Here is a 14817-nt window from a genome sequence, read left to right as displayed (position 1 = left end):
TGTTGGATCTGAAAGGAGATGGCGAAGGACAACGCTGCCAGACGTTCTATAATTCATGCATATGATATATATATATATATATATATATAAAACACATAGCTGTAGTTCTATAACATCAAGCTTGAGGCCAAAGAGTGGGTGGTGTGTGTGTGTGTGTGTGTGTGTGTGTGTGTGTGCGTTTTGTTTTTAGCTCTTTTTGAGGACCAATCAATGAGTTCTGAGATTCGGCTGGTCTCTGTGATGCAAAAATTTCTAACTATGATTAATTTGCCTCGGTAATATTCAAGTCAGTGAGAGTGTGTGTGTGTGTGTGTGTGTAGATGTGTGTCACATATTCTTTTCCTCTTTGCAGATTCTTTTCTCCTGTACGTGACAATATGAGGTGATTACCGAGATTGAAAAGAAAATGAATTTGGCACTCCATTTTCTCCCTCTTGGCTCCGCCACATTAGCCCTCGCTCCTCACTTCACACACACACACACACACACACACGGTGATGGTGCTCCCGCTCTGCATTAGCATGATGTTAAACGAATATGAGATGTGATTCAGAGCAGCTACAATCACACACACACAGAGAGAGAGAGGGAGAGAGAGAGAGAGAGAGAGAGAGAGAGAGAGAGAGAGAGATTCATGTGTGGGATAATAAGAGAGAAAATACTCTGTGTTCATTTCATTACATTTCATTTCATGCTGTCTGTCTGTCTCTCTGTCTGTCTCTCTCTGTCTCTCTACCCGTCACTCTCCTTCTCTGTCTCTCTCTGTCTCTCTACCTGTCACTCTTCTTCTCTGTCTCTCTACCTGTCACTCTGCCTCTGTGTCTCTCTACCTGTCACTCTGCCTCTGTGTCTCTCTGTCTCTCTCTTTCTCTCTGTTTCTCTCTGTGTCTCTCAGTTTGTCTCTCTCTCAGTTTCTCTCTGCGTCTCTCAGTTTGTCTCTCTATATATATCTCTGTGTCTCCCAGTTTCTCTCTGTCTTTCAGTTTGCCCTTCTCTATTTCTCGCTGTCTCTCATTTTCTCTCTCTCTCTCTCTCTCTCTCTCTCTCTCTCTCTCTCTCTCTGTTTCTCTGTGTCTCTAACTTTCTGTCTCTCTCAGTTTCTCTCTCTCTATGTCTCTCAGTTTCTCTCTGTGTCTCTCAGTTTGTCTCTCTCTCTGTTTCTCAGTTTATCTCTCTCTATTTCTCTCGGTGTCTCTCAGTTTCTCTCTCTCTATTTCTCTCTCTGTCTCTTAGTTTCTCTTTGTTTCTCTCTGTGTCTGTTTGTCTGTCTCCAACTCTCAGTTGTCTCTGTTTTTCTCTCTCTGTCTCTGTTTGTCTATCTCACTCTCAATTTCTTTCTGTGTTCCTCAGTTTGTCTTTCTCACTGTGTCTGTTCCTCTCATTCATGGAAATTAAAAGTACATTGGAACAAAAGAGGTCAGATTTAAAAGAACATGTTACATAGAGTTTCCATAAACATATTACATTTCTTATAAACAATGTGATTTTATTTATACTATTATATTTTAATTAAACTTAATATTCACTTGTCGCAGATAAGTGGTCAGTTCACATAGTGTTCCCACTACGTTCTGAAATTGTGTGCATGTTGGCGCTGATGTGAAGAAATCCTTAAAGTATGTGTGGATTATGCATTTGCTTATTTATTTTAAATATGATAATAAGTAGTTAATTTCACAATTTATACAATTTTAAAAAGGTTTAAAGTATGAATGAGCTGTTGCTATAGAAACAATAACATATCAGGACGAATTACAATGCAACTGAAAATCAATCAGCACTTTTCCGACCAATCAGAATCCAGAGATTTCACTTAATGGCTTTAATAAGACTTGAGCAGCACTGTGCTATAACAATGAATGTTTTGAATTCATTTAAATATTATTAAACAGTAGAATAAAAAATTTTTAAAAATCAGAATTAATGATAAATTTGTTTGAATCGATTCATTTTGCGAAAAATAACTAAAAAAAGGGGGGGGGCGGAGCTTGTAGTGGACAAATAACATCAACTTTTAACATATTCACAAATATTTACAAGTCCCAGACATGTCAAACATGAACAAAAGAGCATGTGTTTAGTCACAAAGTGGAATGGTGTCAGCGGTTAGCATGTTGGAGAGGATGAATGAAGGTGGTCTGGAGGCATGAGGTTCTTTTAAAATCTTCTTCTTTTCTTTGTCCTTGCACAAATCCCAGATCCGAAATCGCAGAAAAGTTTCTTCACAGGAAGTTTGTGACCATATTAAAAAGCCCGTCCACACAACAAAAAATAAATATACTCACCGAGCACTTTATCAGGAACTCATTCATCAACTTCAATTCAATTTAATTCTCCTGTATTATTTGTATATTGCTTTTAACAACGGACGTCGTCACAAAGCAGCTTTACAGAAACTTCAATATCAATTTTTTAAATAAAAATGCTAAAGGCATCAGGATTTCATGAACTCAGTTTTGTATCGATGAAGCTTGTGCATGTGATTTACTACATCAGCACATGAAAATAAAAAAAATGTTAGAACGAATTCTTTCAGTGACTGTTTCACTGATTCCGACTTCTGCATTGTTATTCCTGCCAAAAAGCGTCCCGTTTTTCCATCGTCATCACTGTGAACTATTCATCACGGTGCAAAAGAAGTAAGATGTGCCAAATGGAGTGGTGGTTTATGGGCTGACAGCCAAAGCATTTGCTGTTAAATTGAGAAATGTGCATGATTAATGCGTGTGATTAACGTGATTATCACGTCTGGGATCCTAGGATCATACAGTACCAGCATCTCTCTCTCACTCTCTCTCTCTCTCTCTCTCTCTCTCGCTCTCTCCTGCTCCCTCTCTCTCTCTCTCTCTCTCTCTCTCTCTCTCGCTCTCTCCTGCTCCCTCTCTCTCTCTCTCTCGCTCTCTCCTGCTCCCTCTCTCTCTCTCTCTCTCTCTCTCTCACACTCTCTCACTCTCTCCTGCTCCCTCTCTCTCTCTCTCTCTCTCACACTCTCTCACTCTCTCCTGCTCCCTCTCTCTCTCTCTCTCTCTCTCTCTCTCACACTCTCTCACTCTCTCCTGCTCCCTCTCTCTCTCTCTCTCTCTCTCTCTCTCTCACTCTCTCCTGCTCCCTCTCTCTCTCTCTCTCTCTCTCTCTCTCTCACTCTCTCCTGCTCCCTCTCTCTCTCTCTCTCTCTCTCTCTCTCTCTCTCTCTCTCGCTCCTTCTCCCTAGCTCCCTCTCTTTCTCTCTCTCTCTCTCTCTCTCTCTCTCTCTCTCTCTTGAATGCAAAATGAATTATATCATTTTACATATTTAAACATGGGTGATTTGGCCAAAACAATATTTTCAAAAGATTTAAACATAGTGTTAAAATATCACCTTCTTCACCAAAAAAGGGGTTATATTTTTTAAAATAAGTGTAATCCAGTAAATGTTTTACATGTAAACATGTACAATTAAGCTTCTCTTTTTATGACTTAATATATAATCTACAAAATCCTCCCTAAACACCTCACTCAGCAGTCAGCATCCACCTCCGGTTACCCACAGTGCCTTTGGTTAGCTAGATGGAATGAGGGTTCCATAACGAGGCATGCTAATTAAGACAAACCATCACACACCTACGCAGACTAGCGAGGGCAGGAAGAGCCACTGAAGACGCTTTCAGATTTGCCAGGTCGTCCTACACACACACGCACACTCCTCTCACTCTCTTTGGAAGTGTGTATGAGACCTCTCAGGGTCGAGCACGTCTCTCGTTAGATTTTGGCAAGCGTGTTCTTTAGAAGCCTAATTATCAGCTCGTACCTGCTCTTTGGCCTCGTTCCACCAGAACATTTTAGAAACCTCATAAAAAGTTCCTGATAAAGGCTTTTATTTGTGTCAGCTTATTAGCTAACACAGCGGCGTTATCTTCAAAAGTCTAGCGTGGCTTCAAATCGGAGCTGCAAACTCATTAGCTCGTTAATAACTCGATTAGCGCGATGTTCGCTAGCTAAAAGTAATCATGGCAGCCCAAGAGGAGCAAAAACCTGATCATCTAATAATAACAAACAATATCTTCACCCTTATAAGTTAATTTTATAGTCACCAGCCAAGATGGAAAAGATCCCTAATGCTAACTCTAACCTCAGTGAACACTAGTTAGATTGCTTGCTTGATTTCTTGCTACAAAAGCTAACTAAAACATCTAGTTTCCATTTTAGCAGTTTAAGGATACTATAACCTTACTGAACGCTAGTTATCTAGCTACAGAAGCTAACTAACTTTTTTTTCCATCTGAGAAAACAGGATCGTTTTTTCAGTCTGACTGATGATTTTAAATATCAACAGCGTTAAACTCATTCATTACTAGCGATGTATTGATGCTTAGCGAGCTGATTTTAAATGACGTGTATTAGCTAGCTACATTAGCAAGCTGGGATCCAGTAGGGCACCAAAACCCAGAGCAAGTTTTTGTTTCACTTCATAAAGTGCTTCTGCACATCCCTAAGTAAAAGTGTTTTTGTCACCATTTTGTCTGAGACCCTTGTTGTCAAGGATTGTTATTTTCACTCATCTTGTGTTGTCTAGACACTTTCTTTTTTTTTTTTTACCACAGCGTTTGTTTTTGCTGTGTTGTTGTTGTGTTGCCTCTACCAGTGAGCTGCTCGTGCTTTAAGATATTTTATTAGGTCACATGTTTTGTACAAAGATGCTGAAGTTCCCTGTTTAGATATTTTCATAGATCATTTGGTATTATTTGATACTGTATGAGCATTATATCACTTTGTATTGGATGGTTGGTATAAGAGCATGTTTTTTAAAACTATGAGTAAATTAGCATGTTATCAGACCAATACCTGATAGCAACATCTGTTTCATTGTGATGATGCTGATGATGATGATGATGATGATTTTGATTCTGTTTCAGCTGAAACCCTCGATGTTGGCGAGTATCTAGAAATTTCTGGGATCATGCGCACTCAGGCTGGACGCTACGAGTGCAAGGCTAGCAACGATGTCGCTACACCCGATGTCAAGTACGTCAACGTGATCGTGAACTGTAAGTACCCAAGTGCAATTAAATGACTTTCAATATTTTTTATTTGATTATAAGAATATTAAGAAATCTGAATTTTTTTTTTCCTTTCTATTTTTTTTTTACTAGCATTTTAGGATTTTTTTTAATTTATTTATTAATAGTCCTTCTAGTCACTTAGCCTCCTGGTGGTCCAATGGCAGGATCTCATGCTTTCATTGCCATGGCCCGGGTTTGATTCTCAGGAGTGATCTAACCCAGCCACTGAAGAGTTAACTCTCAGTGCCTGACCCAAGTCCGGATAAAATGGGAGGCTTGAGTCAGGAAGGGCATTTGGTATAAAACCTGTGCCAAAACAACAACAACAGTCCTTCTAGTCACTTGCTAGCATCTGAGATTAGCTAGGCTTAAGTAGGCTTTTAAGGCTGTGTTAGCATTATAGCAATACAACTCTTGCTAGCTAGCTAGTGTTTGTTACATGTATAGCTAGTTTCTATAAGAGCAGATAAACAAATATAAAACCTAATCTTGATATTAGCTTTTAAATAATAAAAAAGGAGCTATTGCTTCGTATGACTGGAAATCAAAATCAGTTATTATTTATCTTTCAGAATTTTCTAAAACAGTAGCTGTAGAGATCTTATTTGTGAACATCTTCCTCAGTGGCAATACCATCCACCAAAAACCAAATTACATCCTAATTCACCCAAAGAATATTTTCTCTACGTCTCTACAGCTCCACCACAACAATCAACTAAATAAATAAATAAATAAATAAATAAATAAACAAACACCCTTAATGACATGTTAATACATTACCATAAATATATAATAATCCTCTATGGCCTGCTAATATTGCATGCGGGTATTAATGATTGATATTTAGCCCGAGGTGATATCATTATCTCCATACTTCAGACATAAATTAGAAATCAGCATGTTTTAAAAAAAAAAATTATAACTAGCATAAAAGAAAAACGTGCAGCCGTCTCATTTTTTCTGTTTCCTGCTGATATTTGCTCCAAACGTCAGGGCTGATATTCCAAAACTGACCTTTTTGTCTGCACGGGGTCGACTGGTGGTTCATTTCAGCCCCCCCTCCAGCGCTGTCTCTTTAGCCCTGCTGCCGTCTGCGGCTCATTCCTCACGACTTTCCTTTGCACCCGAGTGGCATATAACAAAACATGCCTGAAAGCCTGTCCGTGCCAATCAATCGTACCTGCTGTTCAGGAAGAATAGGGTTCGCAATGCCACAGACCAGGTTTTTTAGTGTATTGTACAATTTCTTTATTTATTTATTCTTTATTTTGTGTGTGTGTGTGTGTACAGGCTGCTAGATTTGGTTGTCTCCTTTTTTAATTGATTTATTTGCAACAAATCAAGCCATGGACTTAGTAAATTATAAAAGTATAATCATACACTAGGACTGTTCAGATATATTAATTAAAAGAAATAAAATAGAATTTCAAAAAAGAGAAAGAGCAATGTGATGATTTACATAATGAACAGCATTCTAAAAGAAAGAGGAAAAAAATTCATATCTAAGCCAGTGAAAATCTCAAGACTGTGTCTAATATATCAGGAATAAGACAGTCGTGACAGTGGAGACTCCTTCCACACACTCAGCCTCCTGCACTGTGTAATACGCAGCAGCGAAGCTTCCTGTCTCAGCACCGAGGAGGATAAATAAAGTAATATAATACACGGATCATTATCTGTAACCACGCTGGAGCCACACGCTGTGTGATTATTTACCATCTCTCAGACTGTGACTGAGTGGAATATATTATACCAGAAATGCTTGCAGTGTGTCTCGCCTCAGCTCTTCATTTTCTTTTATCTCTGCCAAATTTAGCCTGAACTTTTCTGTTGTGTGGGAGATGAAGATTATGTTTTGGTTGTAACTCTGTCTCTCTCTCTCCGTATAGATCCGCCTTTTATTAAAGGGGCTAAGAGCTCGGAGACGCCGGTGGGACGTCCGGGAGTTCTGCAGTGCGACACCACGGCGGTGCCCAAACCGGAGTTTGAGTGGTACAGAGACGACAAGAGGTACAATCTTTGCTTGTATTTACACCTATTGCACCTAATTATGCTGTTAAATTTAATTACCAATTTTTTCGTGCACAGAGATTAATTAAACTGCTACATTTGCTTAGCATAGAGGCACTAATCCCACTAGTGAACTGCCTTAACAGGTGAAGTCCAATCCCACTATTACATCTGCTTATTATGTGCAGACTAATCCCGCTAATGTGTTTTTTAACTTGCAGAGACTAATCTTATATTGTGTAATTAAATTAATGCCATGAATAAATGTATAAAACATGCAGAGATTATCCTGCATATACTAGATATACACTATATTGCCAAAAGTTTTGGGACACGTAAATTCAGGTGTTCTTTTTCAGGGGTTGGGCTCGGCCTCTTAGTTCGTGAAAGGAACTCTTAACGCTTCAGCGTACCAAGACATTTTGGACAATTTCATGCTCCCAACTTTGTGGGAACAGTTTGGGGATGACCCCCTCTTGTTCCAACATGACTGCGCACCAGTGCACAAAGCAAGGTCCATAAAGACATGGATGAGCGAGTTTGGTGTGAAGGAACTTGACTGGCCTGCACAGAGTCCTGACCTCAACCTGACAGAACACCTTTGGGATGAATTAGAGCGGAGACTGTGAGCCAGACGTTCTCCTCCAGCATCAGTGTTTCACAGATGCGCTTCTAGAGAAATGGTCAAAAATTCCCATAAACTTACTCCTAAACCTTGTGGAAAGCCTTCCCTGAAGAGTTGAAGCTGTTATAGCTGCAAAGGGCAGGCCAACTCTATATTAAATTCATGTGCATGTGAAAGCAGACGTCCCAGTTTTGGCCTGGCTCACAGTTTCTGCTCTAATTCATAGATATATATGTATATATGTGTATGTGTGTATATGTATATATATATATATATATATATATATGTGTGTGTTAATAAATACACTGACCCAAGGCACTTAGCATAGAGGAACTATCATTAGAATTCCTGCTCGCATGCTGATGCTGCAGCCCGTGTGTTGAGTATTTTTAAATTGGGCTAAATGATCTATTGATAGCAGAGCGCTGATAAAGCTCTTACTTTCTTTAAGGCTGTAAATATAGTGAGGGTTTTAATTACATGCATTTTCCTGTCTATTACTGACATCTTTATATCTTCTAATGCTATTCTGTGCTGTGTAGTGCAGATTCATTTAATTATAAATCTCTCTCTCTCTCTCTTTCTTGCTCCAGGCTGTCGAACATGCAGGGGATTAGTATTCACATCGTTGGCGCTCGCACTGAGCTCATTGTGGCCAACGTCACGGATGATGATTACGGAAACTACACCTGCGTGGCCACCAACCGGCTGGGCACACACAATGCTACTGTGTTTCTCTACAGTGAGTTCACACACACACACGCATTAGGCTAAGGTTTAAAAGCAGGCTTTGGTTAATGGCTGTTAATAAAATATAAATATTTTAAAAGGTGCGGTAAATTTTGTTAACATTGTAAATACGCTTGCTAATGTAATTAACAAATTTGTTTAGCGTACAAAAACTAATACCACATGTAAATGCACTTAGCATGCAGAAAGTAATTACAGTAAAGTTACTTAGTGTGTACTAATAGTAACACTACTTCTTCACTAATACATTTGTTTAGCATACAAAATCTAATCCTACTAATCTCTCTAGCATGCATGGACTAATCCCGCTTTTAGCATGCACAGACATTCCTATTAATGAATTTGTTTCTTACAGAGACTGTTCCAACAAGTAAATTACTAATCCCTGTGGGATATATGGGGGTGAGGGGTTAGTAGTCTTAAGTGCTGCATGATCAACACACACTAATTCCTTACCACAGCAGGACTAATCCCAATAGCATAATGTAGTTGAAGAACTAACACCACAAATACATTTGTACAGCATGCAATAACTAATTCCACTAGTAAATTTCCTCATCATATATGGACTAATTCCACTAGATTATTTTTGCATGCAGAGTATTTGTACAGCATGCAAGGACTACTCCTTTGTAAAAGTCTTTGTAATCTTTTAGCCTACACAATTTAAACCCACTCCAAAATTTATTTATCACAAAGACAGTAATCCTATTAGCAATTGTACTAGCATGCAGAGACTAATCCCACTAATAAATATGCTTGTCATAGAAAGACTAATCCCACTAATGAATGTGTACCCCGTGTGGTTATTATATTTTTGTTACATACATACAAGCATGATTTGTTTTTTCTTTTGGGGTTGTATTGTAAACAACGTTTCTGTATAAAACGGTTTTGGTTACTGCTTTCTAAGTTTTTTTTTTTAATTGTAATAATGTACTCATGATTATAACAGCTCAGAAAATTTGGATTTCATACCAGCAACAAATAATCAAAAATAATCAAAAGTATCTTAAGGATTTCTTTCAGGCTGCAGTTCAGATTATGGTCACCAGATGTCATTCTTTACACAGTTTTGTCATTATTTGTTGTTTTTGTATTTGTAAAACATGCTCATGTTTCAGAAAGGCACTTTATTTATAATAATAATAATAATAATAATAATAATAATAATAATAATTATTATTATTATTATTATTATTATTATTATTATTATTATTGCTGCAATTAAAGGTCATACAGTTCTCAGAACGCATTTCTCACTACATCCAGCAGATGGCACTGTGTATCAATTAATGGCATGACCATGGCTTATCGTTTTTATTGGAATGCTTTAAATAGTATAAGATAAAACTTAAAAATCTTACTTGTCTTTTTTTTTTTTTTACAATTAACAATTATTACAATTAAGGGTGGTGATAATTTTGGAGGTGTCTGCCTACTATTATATTTCATTAGAATTTGCAACATTTAGCTATTGAGCATCTCACACTCCTTAACTTTATTTTATTTTTATTTTTTTTGAGGACCTGGAACCGGGAGGGACATCAATGGCTCCGCCTCTGTGTGTCTGTCAGAGTGGCTCCTCCTCCTCCTTCCTCTCCTCTTGCCTCTACTCAAGTGTTAATGCTCAGCGCTGAACTTCTTCACCACCACGCTCCTTATCTCTCTCTCTCTCTTCTTCATTCCTCCTCTCACTCTCTAACTCCCACCCTTTTCCTCTTTCCGTCAGACTGTTTGCATTTCCATTCAGCATAAACCGTGCCTCGTTGCACGCAAAACTAGGTACACTTCCAATTACAAAAGTTGAACAGCACGGGCTAGTCGTGTGCTTTAGTGTTGAATTTTTTTCAAAAATGAGGATTTACCAGACCTGAAAGGAAGCAGCAAGATGCTCTTTCTAAGCTAAAATGTTATCATTTACTTGTTATTTTCCTTGGTTTTGATTGTCACATTCTCTAAATCTAGCAAGAGCTACATAATGCTAACTGCAATGAAATCGACCAATTTGGTTAAAGTAACACAAATTTGAATACATTTAACCACAAATTCCCTTCAGCACATGTCGAATGTGTACCACGAACCGTCTAGCATTAGAAAAAGGAAATGAAGCTACATCTAGACGACTTAGCCATTAGTGCTTAGCATCATTGTCTGGGAAAGTAGCCAGTCAGTAACTTTCTGAACCTTTTCAATCTTTGCTAAATATATAAAAAGCACTTCAACCTCTCCTGACCTTTATAAGCAGCTCATTCAGTTTGGGCTAACCAGCTAGCAGATATGTATACATAATGCCTGATGCTAAAGCACTGAAAGGTTTCTAACTCTAAACTAAAACTTGTGGCAAAAATCTAATCAACCAGCCAGGAATCTTTGCATACAACAGGTCAGTGAAAAAGCTTTTGAAATACACAATACAGTAAACGTAGTGATGCCTCACTTCCTGTTAGCAAACGCAAAGATAGTGAGGTGGATTAGCACGCTGCTGTGGAATCGAAGCAGTTGAATTTGAAATGGATTGGGATTGTGAGAGCGACACATTCTCACGACTACAAATTCCTGAATTCAAAGATTGTGCAAGTGTCACAAGAAGCGGTCAAGATCAGCGGCTAGCAAGCCAGAGGTCTAAGCCAGAGGTCTAATTTTCATATGAAACGGCTCTTGCTAGAATTTCCACAGCTAAGAGTTTGAATGAAAAGGGAATCTCTTGTTGCACTACTTGAACAACTGAATCAAAAAATGAGGGCATGTGCCGAGAGATGATTATTGTGATTTTTTTTATTTTATTTTATTTTTTTGGTGGTTGTTTTACTCCACAAGTTGTGACATGTTGGGTGCCACTTTACTGAAAGCTTATCGTCCTGGTCATCAAACCATTATTTTAACCCATTTTTGGGGGGGTGGGGGGTAATTGTCACCTTCCGTATCCATTTGTGGAAAATGTACCATACTGCTAATCTGTGTGTGACTTTTTTGGACTGAAATGTACGACACCAATGAATGCTCTGCTTATTATTATTATTATTATTATTATTATTATTATTATTATTATCTTAAAATAATTTTCCTTTCTTTTTGTGAATTTTTCAAACGTAAGCTTACAAAGCTGATGTTCTTGGGTTTTTTTTTTTGTTTTTTTTTCATGATTTCAATTAACGTTGTATATATGTACTTGAATCCATTGTCCTTATATATAAATATAAATATAAAAAATAATATTAATATATTATGTCTATGTTTCTTAATAGGCTAGTGGATTTGTCGAGGATTAACTTGTAGCGATGCATCTCGGTGCACCCTGTAAGTACAACTGATTAGGAGACAAAAAGATTTTAAATATGGAAAAAAAAATTTAAAAAACGCGATACTGTAACCTCTCTGATGAAAATTTGAGCAACTGTACCTTTTGCGCTGATCTTCATATGTTCTGTTTTTATATAGAAAGTAATGATTCCAGTGTTAAAAAAAAAAAAAAGAAAAAAATTGAGAAAAGCTATGCGCTTGTTGCCAAAAAAAAGAAAAAAGTAAGAGGAAGCTAATGTGCTGTTCACGGTGAATTATATAGCGTTTATAATTCTTTTTAATTTCACTTACTGTTTATGTTAACTAGGCTACGTTTGGCATTTTTGTTTAAATACATCGTTGTAATGTTTTTGCCTCCTTAACTTAAGTTGCTCTGATGTGCTTACACTACAAGCCCCACCCACATTGTGACTGACAGCGCTATCTGCCAATGAGCTGGGCCGATGCTCTGTTAATACGAGCATGTCTCTCTCCCAAATGCTAGAATTCACAGCTAGTTAGCTCCAAAATCAGAAACAATACTTGGTCAGTATTTTTTTATAATTACCCATAATGCATTAAAATGGTTCAAAGGTGGTATTTTTTAGCACGCTAAGCCTCCAGGGGGTTTAGTGGAGTACTCTGGGATAGGCTCATGCACGATCCTGTGGAAGAAGCGGTCCAAAAGAAGAATGGATGGATGGATGGATCTATCTATAATTAGAGGTTGTTTCTTTAAGTGATTGTTGTTAAGCTAACTGACGATTATCTAGTTACTACTATTAGCATGTTAAAACAATTCTAGCATTTGGGATACAGCCATCGAACGGTTGGTGTGATTAAACAACTTCGCAGTTTAGAGTAGGCAAAGCTAATTATGAAGGGCTAGTGATTCCCTTTAGGCTTAATCTTCCCCAAATATTCAAAGCTTTATCCGAATAATTCGATCATATATCTTTAATAAAAGTCCTCCTACTCTAAAATAACTTTTTTTTGCGTCCCACCTGTTGAATGCTGACGTGTAAAAGTGTGTGTATATGTTTGAGTTTCACGTGAATGCACTTACACAAGCTACCAGGTTCCTGCTAGCAAACAGCTGCCTCATGTCTTAGCCTTTCGCACCACGTTATTTTGTTTTTCTGTATGTTTTTTTTTTTCGGTTCGTTCCATATGTATCTGTGAATTGTACACCCTCATTTCATCGCAACCAACATTTTGTAACAGCTTTGTTTTGTTCTAAGGTTACTGCAATCAATTTCTTAAAAATCGTACGTACTGTAAAGTACCGATGAAACGTTCAGAAGCGAAATAAAGTCATTTGAATTTGACATGGTGCGATTAAACTGGTGACTTTTCCTTTTTCCTTGTTGGTTGGTTTGTTTGTGGTGGTGTGACTTGGTGTGAATTAGTTTTTGTCCTATAAGGTACAAATAAACTAACAGAGCTCAGACATAACTTCTTGGTCAAACTGTTCCTTTAGAGTCGATTTTTTAATGATTAACTTTTTTTTATTTATTACTAAATAATCAGTTCAAAGTTTCTTCTGAATTAAAAAAACGCATCATATGTGTTAATAAAATCCTATTAGCTACTTTGCTGAATTTTTTTTTAAATATTAAAAAAATGGACCTAAATATGGCGTAGCAAAATATAAACACCTAATGCGAAAAAAAAAATACTATTTTGATATACTGTCAATTTTTCCTTTTCAAAATTTATTTTTGTTTTGTAGTTCTTTTTATTCTAGATTTTTTTAGAAAAAAAAAGTAAAAAAATAAAAATAAAAAAAAATAAAAAATCTAAATTGTACTGGTTTTGAACTGGTTCTAAAAACCTGAATGTAAAAACTTCTTAGTTTAAAAACAGCACTTTTAAATTTGGACATGTCTCCTGCTTTTTGTCTCCAGTTTGTTCTGGATATTACATTTTTTGGATATTACAATAGTAACATGAATTGGTTCAGTTTCACAGTTTTGAGTGAATCATGTGTCGCTTTAGTAAAGCCACCGGCAGTTTTCTGAATCTACCACTAGGGGGAGCAAGAATCTGTGAAACTGAGCTTTCTGCCATTTTCCCGCTTGCGCAGCAGCCATTAGCGTCGCTCTTTTCTGTGGATTTGAGGAGGAAGCGATTTATCTTCACAGTCCTGTGGCGAGTCCCCATAGTCTCCTTCAGAAAATATTATACTTGAGCGTTCTGCGTCATTAGTTTGGCCAGATGAATTTATTATTGTATTGTAACTGGATGGATGGAATCAAAATCACGTCAGGAAAATAATCAATGAAGCGGGTTTACTGCTTTGTTTTATTCCGTCAGTCATTCGAATTTCTCACGAAGACCAAAAAAGGTTGAATTAACGTCATTAGAATGCGTCCATCAGGTCCACTTGTAAATTCCAATACGAAAGCCCTGAATAAAATGAAACATCGAGCACGCTCCTGAGCTGAGGTGCAAACCCACGCTTTCACGCTGCTGACATTTCTGCTTGTGCTATTTCCCGCAGCGCCTAAATTGTATACTTTCGTTATATTTTTAATCTATAGCCAACATCTTTGTAAGATTTTAAAGTGGATATTAGTTTACGTTAATACTCCATAAGTTAAAAACTCACTGAACAATATTTAGTCATTAAGAAACTAGTTTAAATTAAGTTTTGTTGAGAAATGCTGACACTGGCGACTCCCTGAATGTGTTCAAGAAACACATCCGTTCACAGTACGACTCCCCGTGAACGAGCTGTTACTATAGAAACGAGCACATCAATACAAACCTGCCATATGTACCTTCTGACCAATCAGAATGCAGAATTCAGCAGCGCTCTAGTCTCATGATAACATTGTCTATATATAAATGATTAATGGATAAAAAGAAACCTAATATTTTATTATGGGACTATTTTTTTTCACAGAGAGGTTGTAAAAATAGCACACAAATCCAGACAAAAAACACTTTAGAGCTAGAAATCAATAAATTCCTGTTTTTTCTTCTGTTTGAGATGAAATCAGGCTGAGTAATTTTTTCAAGTAATTATTTAAAATGATTAAATGTAGAAGACATTTTTTTCCTGTTTCCTGTGCATTTTAAATACATATTTTAGAATGGCTAGACAAT

At 37.2% G+C, this 14817-nt stretch overlaps 1 protein-coding gene across 2 annotated transcripts in view; it reads left to right on the top strand.

Moving 5' to 3' along the window:
• The window catches only part of lsamp (limbic system associated membrane protein), a 619635-nt gene extending 606601 nt beyond the window's left edge, over positions 1–13034 (top strand). For both annotated transcript variants that reach the window (XM_058413983.1, XM_058413982.1), the window contains 4 exons: positions 4893–5024; positions 6929–7049; positions 8268–8416; positions 9951–13034. In XM_058413983.1, the coding sequence (XP_058269966.1) occupies positions 4893–5024; positions 6929–7049; positions 8268–8416; positions 9951–10051 (503 nt within the window). In that variant the 3' untranslated portion in view covers positions 10052–13034. The remainder of the gene's footprint in view (positions 1–4892; positions 5025–6928; positions 7050–8267; positions 8417–9950) is intronic.
• Positions 13035–14817: the final 1783 nt, after the last annotated feature.

Source organism: Hemibagrus wyckioides, linkage group LG17 (genome assembly GCF_019097595.1).
Source record: "Hemibagrus wyckioides isolate EC202008001 linkage group LG17, SWU_Hwy_1.0, whole genome shotgun sequence".
Classification (NCBI taxonomy): Eukaryota; Metazoa; Chordata; class Actinopteri; order Siluriformes; family Bagridae; genus Hemibagrus; species Hemibagrus wyckioides.
The sequence above is the reverse complement of the archived record's forward strand: the minus strand, read 5'-3'. Positions and strand labels throughout refer to the sequence as shown.